Source organism: Leptonychotes weddellii, chromosome 3, assembly GCF_054177405.1.
Source record: "Leptonychotes weddellii isolate Sample4059 chromosome 3, ASM5417740v2, whole genome shotgun sequence".
Classification (NCBI taxonomy): Eukaryota; Metazoa; Chordata; class Mammalia; order Carnivora; family Phocidae; genus Leptonychotes; species Leptonychotes weddellii.
The window spans coordinates 55021229-55034737 of NC_138371.1; the positions used below are offsets into that span (position 1 = coordinate 55021229).

At 36.6% G+C, this 13509-nt stretch overlaps 2 protein-coding genes across 3 annotated transcripts in view; one reads left to right on the top strand and one right to left on the bottom strand.

Moving 5' to 3' along the window:
* Positions 1–13509, top strand: part of SLC25A12 (solute carrier family 25 member 12) — a 197543-nt gene that overhangs the window by 35970 nt on the left and 148064 nt on the right. The gene's annotated exons all lie outside the window — the stretch shown is intronic.
* The window catches only part of HAT1 (histone acetyltransferase 1), a 61623-nt gene that overhangs the window by 22292 nt on the left and 25822 nt on the right, over positions 1–13509 (bottom strand). The window contains exons 5-8 of the mRNA XM_006731793.3: positions 2573–2752; positions 2181–2302; positions 1576–1680; positions 1149–1255 (exon numbers count right to left, since the gene is read on the bottom strand). Coding sequence (XP_006731856.1) covers positions 1149–1255; positions 1576–1680; positions 2181–2302; positions 2573–2752 — 514 coding nt within the window. The remainder of the gene's footprint in view (positions 1–1148; positions 1256–1575; positions 1681–2180; positions 2303–2572; positions 2753–13509) is intronic.

Consider the following 13509-nt stretch of genomic DNA (forward strand, 5'->3'; position numbering starts at 1 on the left):
GGATCAATTCAGAATCTCTTTTGGAGTAACTTTAATTTTATTTACTCTGTACAAGCAAAACCACTACATTACATGAAAAGCTAAAAATCTGCCTGTTAGCCTATTTACATTCTTTTCACAAGCCTACTTATATTCTTTAGTCCCACATCCAGTACTTTTTTTTTTTTTTTTGGTGTCCTTAAACGAAGTGGTAAAATAAAATGCCAAAACATAATTTTTTAAACAAATTAAATTTTAGTGTGTGTTAAGCATTGCAGTTTTTATTTTTTTTAAGCATTGCAGTTTTAAAAACAAAAATGTACTCAAACTGTTATGAATTAATAAAATGTAATACCTAATTTGGATATGAATATCTGGTATCATATTTTTCATGAAGAAAAAAAAAGGGTGACTTTCAGTTTAATCAGCAACTTTCTGAGTTAACAAATTTGAAACAGTGTTACTCAGGGGAAAGAAAATAATGACAACATAAATGTTCCAGGGCCACTTTGTTCTGTGGTAGTTCACATGTTTACATACTATCATCTGTAACTCCATCTAATGATGACTTTAAAGAGGAAAGTCTCTCTCCTTCTCCTAAGAATCCTATTCATAATACTTCTTCTCTGGCTAATTCATAATGAAAGATGTTTCCAAAACAAATAGGCCTGCATTTCACCTTATAAACTACTGGTGTGAAGGCATGCATTTTAGGAATAAAAAACACATGCCTTAAGAAATGTGTATTCTATTCAGGAATTATTTGCCTTGGTTTTTCTTTCTCAGTGAGGTTTAGAATATTCTTCCTCTACATGAAAATTAGAGAAGGGCCTCTGAGCAATGCAATGGTTGGCCAAATAAACTGAACTAAGTCACACCACACTTACAAAGTACATATACCTGACCACGATTTCCCAATATACATTCAATTTATTATCTTCAATCTGTTCAATTCATAAAGCACTTCTTACTTGGATATACAATCCAATCACACCAAAGGCTTATTATAACTTAAAATGTAACCATATAAGCCATCTTTACACAGTTCCAAAAAGACCCCAAGAGAATGCTGCTATTTAAAACAGAATAGTTACTTTTGACAAAACCAAAATTAATCAGTAAAGAGATTCTTTAGAAAGGCTTTCAGTAACAAATCAAATTTTACATACCTGTAATATCAAGAACAGAAGGAGATGCAATGTAGTATCTATGAACTGTTTCAAGAAGTTGAGCACCATGGCCTTGACCTTGAAATGGAGTCAGTATCAGCATCTGACTACAGTAAAGAAATGATTGTAAAATTAAAATATAACAACATGATCTGTTTAAAAATTGCAAATCACTGTAGTATTAACATTTTAAAGTTAGTGGGTTTTTTTTTCAGTCAACCTTCAAGAAATCCAAAAATTACTGATACTCAAAATTGGTTTAATCTTCTACAGTGTTTCAAAGGGAACAATGAAATAAATCAGTACATAGCCAATGAATAATGGTGATTTTTTTAAACAAATCAACACTATTATAACAAGTATTGGAAACTTCAGCAGTTCCTTCTTCTGAAATAAAAGACAAGGCACGTGTTATACCGCCAATTACCTTACACGTGGCCGGGTTTTGTCTGGGTACACATAGTAATTATAGACTGTCATGTAGCCTACGGTCGCAAAGAGCGTAGCTCCATCCTTATTATACTTCTCAAATCTGCAGATAAAACAGAAAGCCAAGCAGGTCAATTACAGTCGCGCTCCCATGCAGTGTCCATTTTCTTTTCCATTCTCTGACTGAATTTTCAGTGTCAGCAAGCTACTCTGTGAGGGCCCAATGGGTACACCTGCTATGTTCTGAATGTACAATTCACTTAATTGGTGTGCAGCAACTTGGATAAATCAGACCTCTTTACATCACTTCAGTGCACTTGCCTATTATAAAGATGAATAGGTGGCAAGTAAAAGAAAACACAGGCAAAGCTCATTTTACTGTTTAAGCCTACATTCAGGGTCCTAACGGACAACAGCATTTAATTCAGCTCTATTCTCAAGGTCTCCGAAAGCATAATGAAGGAAAACTCAAGCCTCATAAACAATAGTTTTTCTTTCCTGGGAAAAATATCATTATACTGTCCCAATAATTGGGCCGCCACAATTAAAATGCTGGCTTTGTGGAGGTAATAAGGTCTACTGTTGCTTTAGAACTGTACTTACACTAGAAAGTAGTGCCATCTTTCATCATCCACGTCAATAAAGCTAGCAGTTTCAATAAACCACATCAAAAAGGTCTGAAGCCTTTCATGATATTCTCGAAAGCCTCTACATGTCATGTCAGCCTAGGGAAAAAGCCAGGAAAAGTCAGGTGAAACTCATCACAGAGGTAAGTGAAAGTCTGTAGAACACAAAACTATCCTGTGGGAAAGTGTTTAGAAGTCTCAGATTAAGATGTGTACACACACACACAAAATAGATCTTTGTTTTTAATGCTGACAGAAACTTGTTTCCTGAAGCTAGAAATGAGTCAATGAAAATAACAACAAAACAGCATACAGGTTTCAGGCAAATGGAGCACTTTTTACCCAAGAAATATTCAGATTTATCTTTACCTTGTATATCTGAAAGGTAAAGTTTTCCCCTCCTGTTGGACTGAGAACAGAGTATGTATGGAGTAAGGTTCCAAATGGCTTGAAATCAACTTCTTTTTCCAGCAAAGAAAGAAAATCATTTGTGTTTGTACAAAATCCAGGTGGGATGATTTGTCTAATTTTGCCCTCAACATCATCTGCCTAAAGAATAGAGGTTAAAAGACATAAGAAAAAATTCGTAACAAATTTGACTTTTAGTTGAATATGCTTATTTCTTTGAAATGGACAAAACTCACAAAAATCACAAAACTGCAGTTCACAGTATTAAAGAAGTAAACACATTGAGAACTGGGAAAGGATGAATTTTGTGTGCACAAGAGACTATCACCCAATCTGAGATGAGAAGTGTAATACAAAAATAAAAAAGGAGAGACAGGTAGCCTGAAATCAAGTACAAGAATGAGGACTATGCTACTGAAATTTCTAACAGCATCTACAAAATGCTGACTATATCCTTTCAGTACAATTTGAACTGGCCCAAACAAAAGGCTGCTTATTATTTTATGTACGTCAAGAAGGCAATATTATCCAAGACATGAAAAGATCACAAACAGTAGTAAGGTGAGGCTATAGTCTGACCAAACAAAAAGCAAACTCACATTGAACAAGTGGACAGGTCATAACTCCCTCATACGTTAAACTCAGTATTAACATGATAATTTAAAAAATATACCCACTTAGGACATACATAATTTATATGAATGAATATATTATCCACTCATCTCTATAATGTGACACAATTTTTATAGACTTGGATTTGTGACAGTAAAAAGAGACAAGCCTGGACAACAAAATTAAACTCAGAGACTAAAATTACCCTTGTTAAACAACCTCAATGAATGTTAAAACTATCAGCTGAGCAGACTTCATAATCCCTTTCAAAACCCCAAAAGACCACTTGATTGAATACATTTACTACTTCTCTTTAACCATGAATATTTGATGAAGTCTTACAATAAAGTATTACTGCTTCTCACCAGGCAATAAAACTTAATGAATTGGTCTCAACTTAACAAAACCTTATCCCTCAATACAGTCCCTAAAAGCCTGACATTACATTCAACAAAATGAGCTTGCATTCTATTCAAACTTTTTCCTGAACAATGAGGCCAGGTTTTTACTTAATGGAGTTTGCCGTGAGTTCAGCTGTAATGTTTGTATTGTATCTATTTCCACAAGGACTGACACAAGAACACTTTGTGTTAACTTACTAAGCAGCTCTTTCATACCGTTTACATGCATGATGGGTATTAGTTCTAAACCAAGACCCTTGCTACTTAGCATTCAAAACAGGGAAATTAAGATGCTTAGGACAAAATACACTACAAAAGGCTAATACAACATGCTACTAATTCCTGTCCTTTCAACCATCTTTTAACTAAGTAGAAGCAATGCACCTGCAGATGAATAGCACTTTATTATCATTCAGTTACATTTTAGGATAGAGAACCAAGGATGGAGTTTATCACAAACAAGTTTTATTTTCAATGCTCTGGTACCACCAACATTTATACATAACTTGTTTATAGCTAGTAAAAAAAAAAAAAAAAAAAGAGCTATTATTTAAAATATAGCTCTTCAGTATTTTACCCAACAGCTTATTTCTAATATGTATTCATTTACCCTCTAAACCAAATAAACTGCATTTGATATTTTTTGTTTAAACTGCTATCTAATGTGAAGAGACTATCTTAAACATATTTTATAGAATATATACAATTTCAATAATTACCACAGGAAACTGTAATAATAAGGAATAGTCTTAATGGGTCTGATGTGTGGCAATTGAAATCCATAGTAGTAACGGGTAAAGTAGTATAATTTTAGTTCAAGGTAAAAAAAAGTCAAGAAATGCTTTTTAAATAAAGAGGTTTATAATCTATCAGTTTAAAACACTGCAAAGCATTTAGAGTGTATTTAATTCTAACTTTTAAAAACTTTCCCCATATCCTGTCTTCTCAACAAGGCATTGCAAAGTATGATCAAATAACTTCACACATCTTGCATCAAATGTACTTCAAAGATTTCTTAGAAACTCTAAGTTTCAAGTAGCGGTTCTGGTGGAAGACAGAACAACCCGAAGGTTTGAGCTCAACAAAGCTGAAAGAGAGTTAACTTTCAGTCTTCAAAGGATACCTATATATTGTAATAAATATCTTCAAATAAATATTTTGCTCTGGGCAAGTTTACACATTACTTTAAGAACTTTTACAGGAGAATAAAAGGCTAAGTTTAAAAACAAGGACTGTTATACATTAACAGATTTGAGAAAATGTGTATCAGATATATTACATAAAATATAGAACATAAAACCAAAGGGCTCTTCAAATGTAGAATTCAGAATCTTGCTTCACTAGAGGAAAAACGTATGCATTTCTCTTTAGATTCTGTTTTAAGAAAAAAATCCTATAACCACTTGATTTAGAGATCTGTACTCTTCTAATTGAGTTCAGTTAAATATTCATTTTTCATATTGGATTACTGGCCAGATAATAAAATCATCACTACAGAAAAACCCATCTCATCAATTTAAAAAGAATTTTTATTTTTAAAATTTTTATTCATTTATTTTAGTAGGCTCTAAGCCCAAGATGGGGCTTGAACTCACAACCCTTAGATCAAGAGTCACATGCTCCAGGCACATGGGTAGCACAGTCAGTTGAGCATCAGACTCTTGGTTTTGGCTCAAGTTGTGATCTCCGGGTCATGGGATCGAGCCCCACACTGGGCTCCATGATCAGCCCATGGAGTCCACCTGAGTTTCTCTCTCCCTCTCCTCCTCTTCCCCCCACTCTCATGCAAGTGTGTGCACGTGCTCTCTAAAATAAATAAATCTTAAAAAAAAATTGCATGCTCTAGTGACCAAGCCAGACAGGCACCCTCCCTTCTCATCTTTCTAAAATTCAATGTTGAATCAAAGATTAACTGAAAACTTTTAGTTCCAATGTTTGTGGCTAAAAGTTCAGATTCTATTTCTGAAGATCACTGAAAAATTCCCTACCTTCAAGGATATTATTTTAAACTTCAATTAAACTTATGGAAAAATATACTTATAGAAAAGATAAGAAGGTTGCGCCTGGGTGGTTCAAGTGGTCAAGCATCTGATTCTTTATCTCAGCTTGGGTCTTGATCTCAGGGTTATGAGTTCAAGCCCTGCACTTGGCTCCATACTGGACATGGAGCCTACTTTAAAAAAATTAAAAAAAAACAAAACCTGGGTTTAAAAAAAAAAAGAAATTAAGCTGAATAGATCAAGGATCCAGAATACAACCTGATCTATTTAATTAATAAAGGCATGCCTTTCAAATGTTTTCCAAACATTTAGCAATAGCTTTTTAAAAAAGGAAAGTATAAAGGTAACTATTCTATTTAGTTCTTAGGTCAGTCATGATGAAATGTTTTAGATTGTATACTCTCTCACTATGGTCATTTCAACTTCCATGAAGCCATTTTTGCTTTTCCTCATCACTGCATAAAGAATGTGCCTGAAAATAAGTGGTAGTCCGCTATGATATAAATATGTTTACACTTTATTTGTATTTGTCCACATTTGAAAACCAAATTACATCTTTAGGATCTTTTCCTAAATAGCACCATTTGTGTAAATTTGTCTACGGTGAGTTATTTTTGAAATAGCGATTAAAAAAGGCATGTTAAGTAGGTGGTCCTTTTACATGGCGAAAGTGGTAGGCTTAATTAACACTGACTAGAATTCTAAGATTACCTAAAATATGCTACAAACACAAGCCAAAAAATTTCCATATCTACTTAATTTGCTCAATCTTACATTACCTGACAACATTTAAGCTGTGGAAATTTGAGTATTGTTAGAGAAATTAACAGTGTGAATTTTTTCGCTACTGGAAAAACAAAGGCGGTATCCTGTGATTGATACTGCATTGGTGTTTTGCTACCTAAAACTCACATAAAATTCTAAGACAGAAATCTCAATATATAATTTTAAAGCTTTTCATATATTTTATAAAAAGCATTACTCATGAAAAACAGTTACAATTATCAAAAAAAGTATAGTGAAATATTATTAATGTTATTTTTTCATTTCAAGATTAAATTTTTGTAAGTACACAGGGTTTTTCTGTAAGAGCCTAAAGAATCCAGAAATTTTTTTTTTTTTAAGATTTTATTTATTTTGACACAGAGAGACACAGCGAGAGAGGGAACACAAGCAGGGGGAGTGGGAGAGGGAGAAGCAGGCTCCCCGCAGAGCAGGGAGCCCAATGCGGGGCTCAATCCCAGGACCCTGGAATCATGACCTGAGCCGAAGGCAGACGCTTAACGACTGAGCCACCCAGGCGCCCCTCCAGAAAATTTTAAAAATCTGCTCTCATCTACTCTCAAATTCAATCCATATTAGTGGGAGACAAGGATAAAATAGACAACTGAAGTTCACAGATAATACAAACTGCACCCTGTATTTCAACTTCCTCTGCCAAACCTTTTCCCAGAAATGCTAGCAATTAGCAAGACTGAACAATCTTAGTCATACACCCTTACACTAAAAGGCAATGAAATTAACTCAAGAGAAAGCAGGAGGCTCTGAAAAGTATAAGATGAAAGAAACTGAAGACAACACAAATAAATGGAAAGATACACTGTACTCATGGTTTAGAAGAATTATTGTTATTAAAATGTTTGTACTACTCAAAGCAATCTACAGATTCAATGCAACTTCCCTCAAAATACCAATGGCTTTTTTCACAGAACTAGAACAAACAATCCTAAAATTCGTATGGAACCACAAAAGGTCCTGAATAGCCAAAGCAATCCTGAGAAAGAACAAATCTGGAGATCTCACGCTCCCTGATTTCACAGTATGCTAGACTACAAAGCTATAGTAATCAAAACAGTATGGTACTGGCACAAAAACAGACACAGAGATCAATGCAACAGAATAGAATGCCTAGCAATAAACCCATATATATATATATATAAGGTCAATTAATCGATGACAAAGGAAGCAAGAATAAACAATGGGAAAGACAGTTTCTCCAATAAAGAGCATTGGGAAAACTGGACAGCCACATGCAAAAGAATGAAACTGGACCACTCTTGTACATCATATACAAAAATAAATTCAAAATGGTTTAAAGACTTGAAACCATAAAACTCGTAGAAGAAAACACAGGCAATAAGCTCTTTAACATTGGTCTTAGCAATATTTTTTCAGGCTAGTCTCCTCAGGCAAGGGCAACAAAAGCTAAAATAAACAAATGGGATCACATTATACTAAAAAGTGGAGATGGGGCGCCTGGGTGGCTCAGTCGGTTAAGTGTCTGCCTTCTGCTCAGGTCATGATCCCAGGGTCCTGGGGTGGAGCCCAGCATCGGGCTCCCGGCTCGGCAGGGAGCCTACTTCTCCCTCTCCTCCCCACACCTGCTCTCTCTCACTATCTCTCTCAAATAAATAAATCTTAAAAAAAAAAAAAAAGTGGAGAAAAGTGGAGAACCCTCATACACTGTTGTTGGGAATGTAATTGGTGCAGCCACTATGGAAAACAGTATGAAGGTTCTTCAAAAAATTAAAGACAGAACTACTACAGGGGCGCCTGGGTGGCTCAGTTGGTTGGGCGACTGCCTTCGGCTCAGGTCATGGTCCTGGAGTCCCGGGATCGAGTCCCGCATTGGGCTCCCTGCTCGGCAAGGAGTCTGCTTCTCCCTCTGACCCTCCTCCCTCTCATGCTCTCTGTCTCTCATTCTCTCTCTCTCAAATAAATAAATAAAATCTTTAAAAAAAAAAAAAAAACTACTACACAATCCAGCAATTCCACTTCTGGATGTTCATTGGAAGAAAATGAAAACACCAATTTGAAGAGCTACATGCACCCTTGTGTTCACTGCAGCATTATTTACAATAGGCAAGATTTGGAAGCAACCTAAGTGTCCATCATAGATGAATGGATAAAGATCAGATATACGTAAATACATATATACACATACACACACACATACACAAATACATGCATACAACGGAGTATTACTCAGTCATAAAGAAAATGAAATCTTGCCATTTGCAACAACACAGATGGACCTACAGGGTATTATGCTACATGAAATCTAAAAAACAAAACTAATGAACAAGACGAAACAGAAACAGATTCCTAGATATAGGTAACAAACTGCTGGTTACTGGACGTAGGGGTGGGAGTTGAGGGGGTTGGGCAAAATAGATGAAAGGGATTAAGAAGTACAAAATTCCAGTTATAAAATAGTCATGGGGATGTCACATATAGCACAGGGAATGTAGGCAATAATATTGTAATAACTTTGTATGGTGACAGATGATAACTGGACTTGCCATGGGGATCATTTCATAATGTATAAAGATATTAAAAAAAAACAACAAAAAAAGGAATCACTATAATGTATACCTAAAACTAACAGGATACTGTATGTCAATTATACTTCAATTAAAAAGAGAGAGAGAGAGAGAGGGACGACCATAGGGGAAGGGAGGGAAAAATGAAACAAGACGAACCCAGAGAGGGAGACAAACCCTAAGAGACTTTTTTTTTTTTTAAGATTTTATTTATTTATTTGAGAGAGAGAGAATGAGAGAGAAAGAGAGCACATGAGAGGGGGGAGGGTCAGAGGGAGAAGCACAGTCCCCGCTGAGCAGGGAGCCTGATGAGGGACTTGATCCTGGGACTCCAGGATCATGACCTGAGCCGAAGGCAGTTGCCCAACCAACTGAGCCACCCAGGCGCCCCAAGAAACTCTTAATCTCAGGAAACAAACTGAGGGTTGCTGGAGTGGTGGGGGGTGGGAGAGATGGGGTAGCTGGGTGATGGACATTGGGGAGGGTATGTGCTATGGTGAGTGCTGTGAATTGTGTAAATTGAATCACAGACCTGTACCCCTGAAACAAATAATACATTATATGTTAATAAAAAAAAAAGAGAGAAAGAGGTCAGGAGGTATTGATAAAAGCAAAGGTCAGAGACAACCATAAGAGGAACAAACCAACAGTGTTCTAAATAATCAAGCTTATTGTAGTAAAATTCAGAATAATTATGTTGCCTTTGAAGATGATGGTTAGTGGGGCTCCTGGATGGCTCAGACGGTTAAGTGTCTGCCTTCGGCTCAGGTCATGATCCCAGGGTCCTGGGATCGAGCCCCACATTGAGCCTGCTTCTCCCTCTGCCTCTGCCTGCCGCTCCCCCTGCTTGTACTCTCTCTGTCAAATTAAATAAATAAACACACACACACACACACACACACACACACACACACACGAGGGCTAGTGGAGGGGCGGCCTGGGTGGCTCAGTCGTTAAGTGTCTGCCTTCGGCTCAGGTCATGTTCCCAGGGTCCTGGAATCCGCATCAGGCTCCCTGCTCGGCAGGCAGCCTGCTTCTCCCTCTCCCACTCCCCCTGCTTGTGTTCCCTCTCTAGCGGTCTCGCTGTCAAATAAATAAATAAAATCTTAAAAAAAAAAAAAAAAGATAATGGCTAGTGGAGATATTTTACAAGCATCTTAATTGTGACTAAAAACTTTTACATGCAACTGGAGAACTCAGCTTGGAAAAGAAAAATGGATGATGAAAGATTAATGTAATGGCATATTCTAATAAGCAAATTAACTTCTAAGCTGATGTGCTGCGGTTTCTGACCACCTCACCCAAAAGAATATATTTTTCATACACAAAAATAATACTACATATTATAGTCTGTGAAAACTCAAATATGACATATAATAGTCTCAAACATAACACATCTAAAACAAAAATCTTGATTTTTTTTTCCTATTTAGACCTACTTCTCCGATCTTCCCTATCTCAGTTTATAGTACTACTATTAAGGTTAAGCAATAGGGTACTCCTTGTTTCTCTTTTCTATCTTACTATATTTAATTCAAAAGTAAATCCTACTGGCTCTACCTTCAAAATATATCCTCAGTCAGACAAATAATTACACTGGCTCCTCTACATTCAGGAACCAGCAAAATGTTTCTTTGTAACACTACTTACTATTTGTTTATTGACTGTTCCTCCTAGCTAGAATATAAACTCCATGAGAGGAATGATTTTGTTTTCTTGCCACTCTCCCCGGCATCAAGAACACAGAGGCACTGTGGAATGAACATTCTCAATGCAAACTGGGATAGAAGAGGCATGCCCATCCCCCCCACATCCACTACCCATTCTTATTTTAATAAGGGGGAAAAAAGTCTTTGAACATGTAATTTAAACAAATGATCTTCGACCATGAAGCAAATAATCCTACAAGAAGACATCATAAAAGATTGATTCCTTACTCCTAACACAGTACTTCTAAATGGAAAAACCTGGTTTTCAAGAAGGAAGCAATTAGAAGTCAATGCAAATATATAGCTATTTTCATGGCAAATAGTATTTGAAAGATTTACCAATAACTAAGTCAATAGTTCCTTTGGAAGAAATCAATTCAGCACTATCAGCTGGAACTTAAAAAAAAAAAAAAGACACCAAAACCTTCAAACAACAGTGAATTTTGTACAACACAAGGAAAACTACTACCTGTATTTTTAGTAAGAGTATCTAGCTGGGCTTGAGAATTTAACAATCTAATAAGAACCGTATGATTAGGAAAAAAAACTCCACTTTAATAAGCCTATATTATATGCTAATTTATCTAGCATTGTGTGAATTTGGGCAAGTCCTTTACAATGAAACAAAATTTTAAAAAATTAACAACAAAAAAACCAAATCAACCAGTCCCAAGTCATGAGAAGTTTTAGTCAAAAAAAGATGGGGCATGAGGCTGGCAAAAGATTTTCAGTCAGAAGTTTAAAGTCAGTTTAAAAACTTGAAAAAGTTGGTTTAATTGTTAATGCATTAGGAATTGCTACTTGTACAGGAGGAAGTTATGATATCCAGTATGCAGTAATACATAATATCTCTGCCAAGTTATGTGAAGCACAGTGTTCTCAATATGACAGATCTGATCTGATAAAACTTCCTGGATTTTCAAATTCAAATGACAAGAGATTTTACTCTAAGAATGCAATTTCCAGGGGCGCCTGGGTGGCTCAGTCTTTGGGCGTCTGCCTTCGGCTCGGGTCGTGATCCCGGGGTCCTGGGATCGAGCTCCGCAGGGGGCTCCCTGCTCGGTGGGAAGCCTGCTTCTCCCTCTCCAACTCACCCTGCTTGTGTTCCCTTTCTCTCTGTGTCTCTGTCAAATAAATAGGTGAAATCTTTAAAAAAAAAAAAAAAGAATGCCATTTCTAATTTTATAAATGTGATTCAGTGACAAAAATAGCATTTCATTAAAAAAAAATGAACTCTGGGGGCGCCTGGGTGGTTCAGTCCCAGTTAAGCTTCTGCCTTCAGCTCAGGTCATGATCTTGATCCTGGGATCGAGCCCCACATCAGGCTCTCTGCTCAGCGGGGAGTCTGCTTCTCCCTCTGCCCTTCCTTGTGCTGTCTCAAATAAATAATAAAATCTTAAAAAAAAAATTAACTCTGAAGTAATTCTTGATGAAGAGTTTCAATGCCTTGAAGGGAGGTACGTGGGGGGATGGGTTAAATAGGTGATGGGGTAAGGAGTAGTACACTTGCTGTGATGAACACTTGGTAATGTATGGCATTACTAAATCACTATATTATACACTGGAAACTAATATTGCACTGTATGTTAACTAACTGGAATTTAAATAAAACCTTAAAAAAAAGTTTCAATACCTTTAAACAGGAATGTCCAGAAACAGAACAACTCTAAAACATATAATTTTCTTCAGGTCCCTCAGAGATTCATGTCCATCCCAGACACGCAAAATAGATCACCCCATCCCAACATCCCCAAAAGTTTCAACCACTCCATCAACAACTCAAGTCCAAAATGTCATTATCTAAAAGTTATTCTAGCAGACTCTGAGTATGATAAATCATGGAGCAAAATTCCTTTCCACCTGTATAACTAGAAAACAACTTACCACTTCTAAAATACAGTGGTGGGACAGGCACCAGATAAGTTATGATGGAGTTTCCCATTCCAAAGGGGAGAAAATGGTAGAAAGAAAGGAGTCACTGCTACCAAGCAATTTCAAAATCCAGAAGGTCAAATTCCATTAGTTTTCAAGACCTGGGAATACTGTGGCCTGTGGCTCTACCTTCTGGGCCATTATTCCTTTTTCTTGAAGGGAAGCACATGTTTGCAGCTGAGCAGTGCTATCAGCCTGTTTCCTACCTATAGAATTTTGGAAGTTCATTAGCCTTTCCTCAACCTGTCAGTCCAAACTGGCAGTGTTTCTGCTGATATAACATTCTCAAAACCGTTCTAGGTCACCTGTGTCTGACATGAGGGTTCACACCATTAGATAAGATGGTCCTACAAAGGACTTGATCTCTATTCAATCTCTATTCCTGGTTTTTGCTGAGATTACTGAGGAGATCCATGAGTCATGTGTGCAATCTCTTCAGAAAGAGCAAAAGGTTATCTAGCCATGCTCTTGGCTTTCTCTCCAAACCACTTTCCTGACAGTGAATCTCCTAACTTCAGTATCTTCTGCAACCTGGATAGACTGAGAATCTCCCAAATCATCAAGTCCTGGATCTTTTTTGCTTTACAGTTCTTCCCACAATCTCACCCATTCCTCTCACATTTACTATGAGCCACAAGAAACCAGGCCACAACTTCAATACTTCGGAAATCTCCTCAGCTAAATAGCCAACTTCACTGCTTACATGTTCTCTTTTCTATATAAATGTAGGACACAATTCAGCTAGGCTTTCTGGCGCTATATAACAAATACCTCCTTTCCTTCATTTTCTAATAATATGTTCATTTCCCTCTGACTCCTTCAACATTCCTATTTCTACCAACATACTGTTTATGATGGTACATTATTCTCTAAGATGATAGTTTTCTCTCCCATGCTCCTAACTTTATTCTGAGCCCTCAC